General features: G+C 42.6%; 1 protein-coding gene across 1 annotated transcript in view; it reads right to left on the minus strand.

The window, feature by feature from the left end:
• Nucleotides 1–13194, minus strand: part of OSTN (osteocrin) — an 82453-nt gene that overhangs the window by 30783 nt on the left and 38476 nt on the right. Inside the window, exons 2-3 of the mRNA XM_040349566.1 lie at nt 7139–7225; nt 6010–6224 (exon numbers count right to left, since the gene is read on the minus strand). Of these exons, the coding sequence (XP_040205500.1) occupies nt 6010–6224; nt 7139–7225 (302 nt within the window). The remainder of the gene's footprint in view (nt 1–6009; nt 6225–7138; nt 7226–13194) is intronic.

Genomic DNA, 13194 nt, shown 5'->3' on the forward strand with positions numbered 1-13194 from the left:
AAGTGGTACATCTGTAGAATGCATAGAAAATGCTGCAGCAAAAATTAAATTTCAAAAGAAAAAATAAATCAAATCACATTTAAATTGACTTGCGGTTGCAATTGCCGGCACCCGGGTCTGGTACTTTAACCACTTCAATACTGGCCCATAGTCATATGGGATCTCTCATCCTGGGTGGACATCATATGTCCTGGGTTTTGTGAGGGGATATCTGAATGATGCCTGCAGCTAGAGGCATCATTCAGATATCATTATTGCCAGCGGCGATTCTGCGCACCATAAGAACGATCATAGCGGTGGTTCCGCCACTTGATCTTTTTTAAAGGGGCCGGGATGGGACATCTCCCCCCTCCCGCCGCCATCCGGTGCTTCTCCGTGCCATCGGGGGCCCGGAGAAAGAATCGTCCAGCAACAGATGGGAAGCATAGAGATGACTGGTGACCAGATGGTCACCAGTCATCTCTATGACCGTCTGAGGCCTGGGCGCGATGTGATGATGTCACGCCCAGGTACCCGAAAGTAAACAAAGCCACGACTGCGGCTAGTAAGCATGAGATCAGTGAATTTTTTTTCACGATCTCATGCTTTCCAGCCTGGAGGAGAGATGTGGGGTCTTATTGAACCCGCATTTATCCATAAAGAGGACCTGTCACACGCCATTCCCATTACAAGGGATGTTTACATTTCTTGTAATAGGAATAAAAGTGATCAAAAAAATAAAAATTTTAAAAAAAGTGTAAAAATAAAAAAATAAGTAAATATATATTTTTTTGTTTTTTAAAAACGCTCCTGTAGCCCCCGGTAGCTCGCGCTCAGAAGCGAATGCACACATAAGTCCCGCCCACGTATGTAAACGCCATTCAAACCACATATGTGAGGTATCGCCACGTGCGTTAGAGCATGTGCAACAATTCTAGCACTAGACCTCCTCTGTAACTCTAAACTGGTAATCTGTAAACATTTTCAAAGCTTCGCCTATGGAGATTTTTAAGTACCGAAGTTTGGCGCCATTCCATGAGTGTGCGCATTTTTTAAGCGTGACATGTTAGGTATCCATTTACTCGGCGTAACATCATCTTTCATATTTTACAAACAAATTGGGCTAACTTTACTGTTTTGTTATTTTTTAATTCATGAAACAATTTTTTTCCCCAAAAAAGGCGTTTGAAAAATGATTGTGCAAATACCGTGCAAGATAAAAAGTTGCAATGACCGTCATTTTATTCCCTAGGGTGTCTGCTAAAAAAAACATATATAACGTTTGGGGGTTCTGAGTAATTTTCTAGCAAAAGAATGATGATTTGTACATGTAGGAGAGAAGTGCCAGAATAGGCCTGGTGTTGAGGTGGTATAAAAGCGCTGTATTGAAGTGGTTAAGGGTATATATGTGAGCCGCTCAGGCTACTAGGAAATGTAGTCCTGTGCCTGCTGCTGTGAGTGCTGGCTGGGAAGGAGCCTGCTTATGCTCCAAACAATGACAGATAAGAGCAGAAGATCCCAGGAGCTGCACATCAGAACAAGACCTGCTTTGTTTGGACAAGTGGTAGTCTCAACCTGGATCCCCACCAGGCCACGTCTTTAATGCGTTTACTCCGCCCACTGGAGCTTACTCATGGGGATGGAGTCTCCTGTTGGAGGGGGCAGTTTATATTCATCATCAGCCACCACTAAGTGGGTAATGAAGTGTCATGTGTGTTAGGTAACATCAGGCTGGTCATGCAGATTATATCATTAAGATGGTCTATGGGCAAAGCAACTACAGAGATACTATTTGCTTCACTGGCCAGCCTCCAGTTTAGTCGGTGTGTGGATGAAGAAAAGTGCAAAGATATGTGGTGGTGTAGCTAAAATATAAAATACTTAACCCCTCTTCCCCCCCCATAAAAGACCCCAAATCTTTACTTGTATAGTTTCTAAAAACAAAAAATTGAAAAAGGGAGAAATACCTTACAAAATTCTGCTACATAAATTAAGGAGTTAGAGGAGAACTCTGGCAAGACACTCTAAAAGCTCATCTCTCTACAAGAGTACAGAGATGGAAAAAGATAATGGAAAAAATAATGAATGAAAATGTAAATAAAAGATGAAAAATTAAAATATCCTGGTTCACACTCATGCAGCGCGGGAAACACAGCGAACCCTGTGCGTCTTTCGCATTGCAATCGCATGGCGCCCACGCTACCTTCTGCGGGTGTCAGTGTAGTGTAGCGACACCCCAAAACAGATTGCAAAACACAGCACGACTGCCAGAATTGCACTGCATGGGGGTGGACCAGGGGCGGACTGACTGACCATTGAGTCACTCGGGCACTGCCCGAGGGCCCCATGCCACTAGGGGGCCCCATCCGGGTTGCCAGGCTCAGTAAAACCAGGGACAGTATGTAAAAATCTGTGTTTTTTTTAGATCTGTCCCCGATATGTCCGAAAATGACATGCTTTTAATGTGAATATCCCAAGATTTTAGCTGCCCGCCTCTGCACTACCTCCTGGCGTGGTGGCCATCTGTAAGCCAGAGGGGCCCCATACTCTTCTATTGCCCGGGGGCCCCATGAGTTGTCAGTCCCCATACTCTTCTATTGCCCGGGGGCCCCATGAGTTGTCAGTCCGCCCCTGGGGTGGACACTCCCACGCAATGCGATTCAGCACCAGAAAAGGGTTTCCGCACCAAAATGGCATCATGATTGAAAAAGGATTTTAAAGGGAGATTTGAAATGTCATTTTTTTTTTTTTGGCATTGGGTTCCCCTAAAATCCATACCGGGCCCGAAGGATTTTTTTTTTATTCAGCTGTCAGCGGGGAAGACCATTGACAGCTGATGACTCGTGTTAAGGATGCCGGATTCCCGGCCCATCCTCCTAACAACCAGCTTTGCCTAATCAGGGCACAGAATGCACTGTGCACTGTGCAGGGGCGAACACTCGCCGAACACCCTGCAAATTCGGGTGTTCCCCCCGAACGGGGCTCGTGCCGAACCCTTCACCCAACTCTATTGATAATTATAAAATCACTTCCGTGCAGATTCTGCACATACAAACAGCTATTTCTTCATAATAACGAAAGGCAGGAAACTGCAACAAAGTTTGGTAAAGTACTTGCAATGTACATAAATCTACCAGGGGAGAATGTTTTTTTTTTTTTTAGCAAAAAAAGTGGAGTTACTCTTTAACTCTTCCCTATTCTATAAAAAAAGAGAAGTTTGAGAATACAAAAAAATAAATAAACATACTCGCCTATTGCCCGCCACCTCTAAGACCTGAGCGATCAAAGACCGCCGATTGCTTGGTTCTCAGTCTTCAGAGAGCCGCTCTGATCTCTGCTCTACCCCTCCAGCACTCACTAGAGCACAGGACTGTGAAGGGGGTGGGAGTGGCTGGCTCAGGCTCTCAGCAGCTCGCCGAGAGGCTAAACCATCTGCCACTCAGGAATCTGGGTGGATCATGACATTAAAGTTAGGATCTCTCCAAAGCGTGGACCTGAGTGATGTCAGCAGACATTGGGTTTTAGCCCACTGTTGACTGAAAACAGGTCACAGGAGTGCAGAAATAAATGTACTCCTGTGATCCATAGGGGAAGTATGGACAAAATAGTTTTGGCCCTACTTCTCCTTTAAAAAGTTTACATACAGTTTCACCTGGTAATTATATTATCGTGTACATTCACAATCACTGGAAGAGGACCTACAGTAGTATCTCCCTATTTCTTCAATGTATACTTTTAACAATTACATATATAAGTCATACTGGTTCATTTAGTTATTATACTTCGTTTTGCATATACTGAAAGCAAGCGTAAGAACCATCCAGCGATAAAGAAACCAGGACCAGTCTGGTTGGGACTACTTACTGAATGTAGTTCTGGTATACACTATGGTCAGAATAAGAGCTTCATACATGTACTAAGTACATGCTTGCACTGAGGCAGACAGACTACCAAGGCAATCAATACTCCCTAGCACTGTGCTGCATTTAACTAGACGTGTGCTGCAGTGGGATTGATTTTTATGAAATTAGAATAAAAGAAACAGAACAAAATCAAAGCCTTTAATAACACGTACTGATTATATTTTTTAGACAAGACCTCCAGATTTTATTAGTTGATTTCTGTGTCCCTGGTGGTGAAGATGTAGACTCCATATACTGTACCCACACTGTTCAAAATTTCTGTCTCAAGAGAACATCTAGCAATGTGGCTAATATCAGCACAAGCAAAAACTCCTTGCCTTAATGTGTTTATTCTATAGACCAGTCTTTCTCAACTATTTTATACCAAAGAAACCATTTAAATAATTTTCACGTCTCAGGGAACCCCTGATAACACAATTTTATCAGGGGTTCCCTGAGACCTGAAAATTATTTAAATGGTTTCTTTGGTATAAAATAGTTGAGAAAGACTGGTCTATAAAATAAACACATTAAGGCAAGGAGTTTGTGCTTGTGCTGATATTAGCCACATTGCTAGATGTTCTCTTGAGACAGAAATTGTGAACAGTGTGGGTACAGTATATGGAGTCTACATTGGAAAATGTCCCTTAAACTAGTGGTTAATAGGAAGAATGCCCTCTTTACAGTGGTGGTCAGAATACCACCTTTACAGACAGCTATAAAGATCATTGCTCATCCCTCTTGCTCTGCCTAGTGGCAATAGACCTGCAACTATTCAGGTACCATCAGAATGGAGGCCAATCAGCCAAAGCCCAAAGGATCCCCGACAACCTCTGGAGGAGCCCTTGTGTTCTACTGATCTCTGTTTAAAAATGTTGAAGATTCTAGGAATTCTAGGAATGAGCACCGCTGCAAGCTTCTGTGCCTCTCTCCAGTTTATGGCAAACCAGGTGCCAGCTTCAGGGAGTTCATCTCCGCTCAGCTTGTCGCAATGAACATTCAAACAAGGCCACACACTGGTGTTGGTAAACCATTAGTATTTTAAGAAGCCAGACTGGCTTACTGTATAGTCCCAGTCTGTGGCGATACTCCTCTGGTGCATTTCACCACAACATGTCTTAATCATAGAGATTAAGAGTTAATTTTGTTATGGTGGAAATGGGAGGAGGAAGGCTGAACCCCAGGAAAAACAAAAAATGTATTTTGCGGTGGGGCTCCCCCTGTACTACTAGAGTTAAATGCATGCTTATGCCTAGGTTACCAGTTAAATAGATTTTTGCTTACCTTACCCTTGGCTCCCTTGGCAGCTGACACTCAATACCTCTTCCTCACACTCTGGGTTGTGGGTGGTCCCCACGAACAATGCAGAGCTATTAGCCCTGCATTGTATTAATGAAGTTCAGAGTGTGACCACTTGAGTGCCTTAGGCCTCGTACACACGACCGGATCTGTCCGTTGGGATTTATCCACGGATCAGTTCCAGTAGACAAATCCGGTCATGTGTACGGCCTAGCGGACATTTTTCGGTGGACATTTCTCCAGCCGACGGTTTTCAAGCGGATACAAATTTCTTAGCATGCTAAGAAATCTATCCGCTGGAAACCTGTCCGTCAGACTGATCCGGTCGTCTGTACAGACTCACCGGATAAGTCCAAGCGATCCCCATCCCTCGCATGCGTCGAAGTGATTCGACGCATGCGTGGAAGTATTTACCTTCCAGGGTCGCGCACGTCGCCGCGTCATCGTCGCGGCGACGGCGCGGCCACATCACCGCATATGTTTTCCGCTGGGATTTTGATCTGATGGTGTGTACAGCCCATCAGATCAAAATCGGGAGCAGAAATGTCCGCTGGAAACGGTCCGGCGGACCGTTTTCAACGGATATCCTCTCGTGTATACAGGGCCTTAGAGAAGAGATTGCAGGTGCTGATCTTTAGGCATGAAGGGAGTCTGTGGGGGCAAGTGGTTAGTATACGTTCTTTTTGCTGGAACCTTAGGCATAAATGAGCATTTAACCCTTGCAGCAAAGTGGAAGCGCCTCTGCAAGTATATTTTTTGTTTTTGCCGGAGTTTAGGTTTTATAGTCTGCCAGTCACACACTGAACCTTTAGTAACAAATGTAACTTACCTTTGCTTTCCCTTTATTTCACTGGTACCAGCTGATATCCTGTCTAGAGGAGACCCAAAACCAGAAAAGCTTCTCTTTTTCTTTGTCTCAATCACATCATTTTCTAGAGAGACCAGCTCATCTAATAGTAAGAGTTTAGCTGCCAGATCAGCTGATTTCTCTTCATTCGATACTGATCGCTGTCCGACATCCAAAACAATCGGAGAGTCAAATCTCTGCAATGTAAAACACAAAATGTATGAAAATAAAATATATGAAAAATATCAGAATGAAGATTATGGTGAACTCTCAAAAGAGGAACTGAAACTTTTATTGGATGCTTACCCTGACAAATATATCCATTTCTAAAATTCCCCCTAAAATATAGGGGGTGTCTAGGCATGAAATCTAAGCCATTGCTGCCTCTGCATCTCAGGAGATTTGAAGAGAAATTTGATGATGTCACTAGTGTGCTGCACTTGCTACTATTGCTGTGCCCAATGACCTGAAGTGAGAGTCGAGTTGTGTCCAATCTGACTTCAGCTCTGCATTTACTATAGACACAGGTGCTTGTGTTGGGTCTCTGCCCCTGTATGCTTGGTCATTGACAAAACAAAGCTGGTTATGTGGCTGTGTATTTGTGAATGGGTAAGGGTAGACACACAATACCAGGACTAGTTTCTATCATGTATGTATCGCTGATGTTGGCAGGGGTGCCTAATGTAAAGCGGGAATCTTTATAGTCTTTGTAAAGAAATCAAACCTCAAATGATTACACTGTAGAGGTAAACACTTATTTCTCTAAAACTAAGAATATGATGATACCTAGAGTTGGACTTGGTGGTTAATTACATAAGACATATGTGCAAGAAATGATTTCAATTAATAAAAACATATTCTTTAGTACTTACTTAATGGTTGTTAATTACATAAGACATATGTGCAAGAAATGATTTCAATTAATAAAAACATATTCTTTAGTACTTACTTAATGGTTGTTAATTACACTAGACATATGTGCAAGAAATGATTTCATTTAAAAAAAACATATTCTTTAGTACTTACTTAATGGTTGTTAATTACATTAGACATATGTGCAAGAAATGATTTCATTTAAAAAAAACATATTCTTTAGTACTTACTGCCCTACCTCTGTAGAAGCCTTAGTGAAGCCAGTCCACTGCAGTAGAGTAACAGCGAGGAAAAGGTAGACACTCATATTACTCCAGTCCAACATCTGTAAAATAGACAACCATACTATCATGTACCAACAAGCAAATGTCAGATCAATTTTCTGCTTTAACACTCAAGTCAGTCTTTAAATTAGCAAATGGTAGAAATACAGTAAACCATTACCATATGTTTAACATTACTTTTTAAACTCTAACAAAGCAGGGCAAAGCAACAGGTTTGTAGGGCAAATCAATATGGTTTACTGCAATCAGATCACATAAATAATACTTTCTCACTGGTTGCCCTGGGTTAATGCACTTTTCACATCATCATTAGACTTTTTAATAATTAAGCTTCATTTTGACTTTAGTGTTATTCTTTTGGGAGGGGTGAAAAATCATCCAAAATAAATTAATAAAGAAAACAATATTACCGTATAACTCGAGTATAAGCCGAGTTTTTCAGCACAATTTCTTGTCGGCTTATACTCGAGTCAACTTTTTGCGCCTGACCTCCCAGACTTTGGGGACAGGGTACCAACCGGCCATAGGTCACCTGGACCAAAAGCTTGTCACACATATAGCCCCTCACAAGTGTGCAAAGTTTGTTGTCCGTGGGACCTACAGCCGGGGAGCACCGATTTTTCAAACCCGGGCACCCCTTCCATAGACTTCCATGTTAAACGGTAATTTCTCCTGTAATTTTGGGGACCCGGTACTGGCCGGTCCTAGGTCCCCTGGACCCGAAACTTGGCACATATGTAGTCCCATTTCTCCTCTACAAGTGTGCAAAGTTTGTTGTCTGGAAGACCTACACGTGGGGAGCACTGATTTTTCAAAGCCGGGCACCCCTTCCATAGACTCCCATGTTAAACATCAGTCTAGTCATGGGCACAGTGAGGCATGGGCACAGTGAGGCATGGACACTCTGAGGCATGGGAACAGTGAGGCATGCAGAAAAAGCACAAAACCTCCTGCGCTCTGGTGTTTCGCCAAACCGGGTACAGCAGTGTAGTCTAACGGCAAAAATCAGAAGTCTTGCAGCCCTCCACAGAACAAAGGGTGTTCATATGGCTAAAACGAAACAGAAAAGAAAAGGAGGGCGCACTGACCTTGTGCATTACCACTTAAAGTGGGGCATGCACATGGACACAGTGAGGCAAAGTGAGGCACAGTAAGGCATGCAGATGGACACCCTAGACTTATACTCGAGTCAATACGTTTTCCCATTTTTTTGTGGTAAAATTAGGTGCCTCGGCTTATATTCGGGTCGGCGTATTCTTGAGTATACGATATACTACGATATACATACAATATATGCTAAAAATATTCAAAACTATGTGTTGCATTTGGGGGATTACTTGAAGTGTGGTAATGTAAACTGGTCACATAGAAAATACATTCTTGTTGTTTTATGCTTTGAAATACATCCAATATGCCAAGGATAATGTACACATTTCAATAGGTTCCCAGAATAAGGAAACATAATTGTGCTATACTTTGTGTCGTATGAGGCAACAAATTTGAGTTGTGTTATTACTGTGGTCAGAGGAGAACTGGTGAACTCTCTTTCGCCAGAGAATTTCTAACTAGAATCTTGGTGTCAAATATATCACAGCTCACTATAGCACTATAACACAAACTATAACACTATAACACTATAACACAAAGAATTTACAACAAAAATATTTATACATTTATATATTGTATAGGATGGGCAAATCATGGGTCATATCAACAAAGAAAACAGCAGGGCGCATATTCACCCATTATCACAACAAAACAGCTCATTATGGAATCATGTTGTATTTCTGTATTCCGATTTCCTGTTATTCCTGCTCCTGTAGGATGAAGGATTTAGGTTTGGCTATTGCTACTCAATGAAGAAGAGGATGTCTAGTCAGTAATGCTAGGAATGGTGAGGGCCCATTGCTACTCAAATTGAGGTCTTGTGTTTAGAACTAGATTATATGGGAGAAGACGTGCCTTAAAGTAGAACTATAGACAAAGGGCCAGATTCACAAAAGAGATACGACGGCGTATCTCCTGATACGCCGTCGTATCTCTGTGATCCGCCCGTCGTAACTATGCAGCTGATTCATAGAATCAGTTACACATAGTTAGCCCTAAGATCCGACAGGTGTAATTGACTTACACCATCGGATCTTAGGATGCAATTCTAGGCCGGCCGCTAGGTGGCGATTCCATTGCGGTTGTTTCCGTCGAGATACGCCGCGTAAAACTAAGGCTGCCCTCTAGGTGGCCTAGCCAATGTTAAGTATGGCCATCGTTCCCGCGTTGAAATTTTAAAATTCACGTCGTTTGCGTAAGTCGTCCGTGAATGGCGCTGGACGCCATTTACGTTAATGTCGAAACCAATGACGTCCTTGCGACATCATTTAGCACAATACACATTGGGTAATTTGACGGACGGAGCATGCGCAGTACGTTCGGCGCGGGAACGTGCCTAATTTAAAAGGTGCCCGCCCCATTTGAATTAGCCGTGCTTGCCCTGAGCGGATTTACGTTACACCGCCGCAAGTTTACAGGTAAGAGCTTTGTGAATCAGGCACCTACGTTGTAAACCTGCGGCGGTGTAACGTAAATGGGATACGTTACGCCGCCGCAGCGTAACGTATTTGTACCTGAATCTGGCCCAAAACTTTTTCCTGGTGCCTCAATTGCAGCATACCTGTGACAAGCTCCACCTTGGTTCCTCCCTCAGGATCAGTGAATATTATAAAATAAAAGTATTAGTGTCCCCCCAGCATTCTCCTGTTTTTCCTCTTCCTCTACTATCCCTGAACCATGGGCCCTAACAACCTTTTCAGATATAGATTCAGGCTCTCTTCACAAACTTGATATCGCTTCTGTAAACTATCTACAAACCACAACTCCCTTCAGAAATTCATCTACATTGGGGAAAATAATTATTTTATCCCCTGCAGATTTTGCAAGTTTGCCCATTTACAAAGAAATGAAGGTTCTATAATTTTTTATCATAGGTGTACTCTAAATGATAGAGACAGAATAACGAAAAAATCCAGAAAAAACACACAATACAAATGTTATAAATTGAGTTGCAGTTCAGTGAGTGAAATAAGATCCCCAAGTAAAACATGACTTAGTACTTGCTGGAGAAACACTTGATGGCAAGCACAGAGGTAAGATGTTTCCTGTAGTTGGTTACCAGTTTTTTAAACATCACAGAAGGAATTTTGTTCACTCTTCTTTACAGATCTTCTCTAAATCCTTAAGGTTTCTTGGCTGTCGCTTGGCAACTCTAATGCCCTGTACACACGATCGGTTCGTCTGATGAAAACTAACCGTTTTAATTGGAAAAAAAAAATATAACCTGTTTTAAATTTTTCTTATGGTTAAAAAAACGATAAAGGAAAACGATCGTCTGTGGGGAAATCCATCGGTCAAAAATCCACGCATGCTCAGAATCAAGTTGACGCATGCTCGGAAGCATTGAACTTCATTTTTATCAGCACGTCGTTGTGTTTTCACCGCGTTGAACACGATCAGATTTTTAACTGATGGTGTGTAGGCAAGACTGAAGAAAGTCAGCTTCATCGGATATCTGATGAAAAAGTCCATCGGTCCGTTCTCATCAGACGAACCGATCGTGTATACAGGGCATAAGTTTCAGCTTCCTCCCTGACATTAATGTGCTTCCTCTTGAGCCACTACTTTGTTGCCTTGGCAGTTTCTGGGTCATTGTCATGCTGGAATACCTATTCATGACTCATCTTCAGTTTTATAGCTGAGGGAAGAAGGTTCTCATCCAAGATTTAACATAACATGGCCTCATCCATTGTCCCCTCAATGCAGAAAAGTCGGTCTGCACCTTTAGCACAGAAACAGCCCCAAAGCATACTATACCTGGCCAGTCTCCAGACCTTAATCCTATAGAAAATGTATGGAGGAAGCTGAAAATTCAAGTTGCCAAGCGACAGCCAAGAAACCGTAAAGGGGTTGTAAGAGTTTGTTTTTTATTTTCTAAATAGGTTCCTTTAAGCTAGTGCATCGTTGGTTCACTTTTCCTTCGATTTCTCTTCTAAATGTTTTTTTTCTTTGTCTGAATTTCTCACTTCCTGTTTCTCCTCAGTAAGCTTGCCCCCATCATCTGAGCTGTTCTGGCTGGGAGTTAGTCAGCTAGAACAGCTTAATGAGGAGGAACAGGAAGTGAGAAATTCAGACAAAGAAACAAAACATTTAGAAGGGAAATGGAAGGAAAAGGTAAGTGAACCAACAATGCACTAGCTTAAATGAACCTATTTAGAAAATAAAAACTGAACCTTTACAACCCCTTTAAGAATTTAGAGAAGATCTGTAAAGAAGACTGGGCCAAAATCCCTCCTGAGATGTGTGCAAACCTGGTCACCAACTACAAGAAACGTCTTACCTCTGTGCTTGCCAACAAGGGTTTTTCCACCCAGTACTAAGTCATGTTTTGCTTGGGGATCATATACATACAGTATTTTACTCACTGAACTGCAACTTAATTTATTGCATTTTTTAATGTGTTTTTTTTCCTGGATTTTTGGTTGATATTCTGTATCTATCATTTAAAATACACATGTAATAAAAATTATAGACCCTTAATTTCTTTGTAAGTTGGTAAGCAAACTTACAAGATCTGCAGGGGATCAGATAATTATTTTCCCCTCTGTAAGTTATTTGTGATTCCCTAGGGAAAGAACAAGGGCTAACAAGCATCCGGACCAGGGGTCAAGTCCTGGGGAAAAAAGTGTGGGAACTCCCACCCAAGATCCACTCCCCCACCCAAAAAAAAATATGATACGCTCATATGCATAATTACTAAAGCGCATGTTTTTTTTTTAAGCAAGTTCTTTCTAAATCCCGCAATGTCTCCTGGGAATAATGACAAAAGCTCCCAGGAGAAATTGCGGCATCGAGGAAGTGACGGAATACCCGCACACTACCCGATGAATCCATATACAGGAAGTGGCCAGTAACATAAAAGATTACTAAGGTTTGCCTGCCCCTGACAGTGACTCGAGCTGGGCATCGCCGCTCAGTTAAGGATTGGCTCGGGCGGCTCGGCTGCTCTAGTCCTGCAAAGGGAACTGCGTTCCTGCTGTAAAAAAAGTGCAGGAACTCCGTTCCCACGCGTTCCCGCAGGACTTGAGCCCTGATCCGGACGCAGGTGTCAAACACAAGGCCCACGGGCCAAATCCGGCCCTCCAGGCCATTTCATGTGGCCCCGCACCTCTCCTGCAGCTGCAGGAGAGCTCCAGCCCTCCTCTGGTCCTCTACCAGACCCTTCATTTCTGCTTTCAAGCAATGCATCCGGTTTTTCCCCAGCAGCAGCATAAGGAAAGGGGGTGCACTGTGATTTAAGGGAGAGTGGGGGACTCAACTTCTGTTGGTGGGGTTGCTCTTGACATCTAATGTAAGGGGAGGGGATGCGCTGGACATCTAATCTTACAGATACAACCAGCCCTTTTGAGGGCAATCTTAATGCTGATGTGGCCCACAATGAAATTGAGTTTGACATGCTTGCTCTAGGACAGTAGCTTCATGGATTGTCAAATTGGTTAAGAAAGCATACAGGGCTAGGGTTCTAGAACCCCCCTCTTCAATTAGGGCACATTCCACTAGGTCGTTTTCTGCTTCCTGGGCAGCAAGAGCAAAGGTATCAATCAAAACCATCTACAGGGAAGCATCATGGTCATCTCAACATAAGTTTGTGAGGCAGTACATAGTAGACCCAGGAGCTCTCTCATCTGTAGAATTTGGCAGAAAGGCTATCAGGTCGGCATTTGCGTGTTCTAAATAATAATCTTTTTTCAAATAAATATTTTTCTAAGCATGAGCCCACCCATTTCAGCTAGTTATTTGTCAGAGGTATACTGCCATGGAGGCACAAGGAAAACAGAAAATTGTACCATACTTATCGTAATTTTATTTTCCTGGTGCCTATCTATGGCAGCATACAATCCCACCCTCAGTATGCTATATTACGTAGAATGCTGCGGGTACACTAATCCTTTTCTTTTATAAT

Source organism: Rana temporaria, chromosome 4 (genome assembly GCF_905171775.1).
Source record: "Rana temporaria chromosome 4, aRanTem1.1, whole genome shotgun sequence".
NCBI lineage: Eukaryota > Metazoa > Chordata > Amphibia > Anura > Ranidae > Rana > Rana temporaria.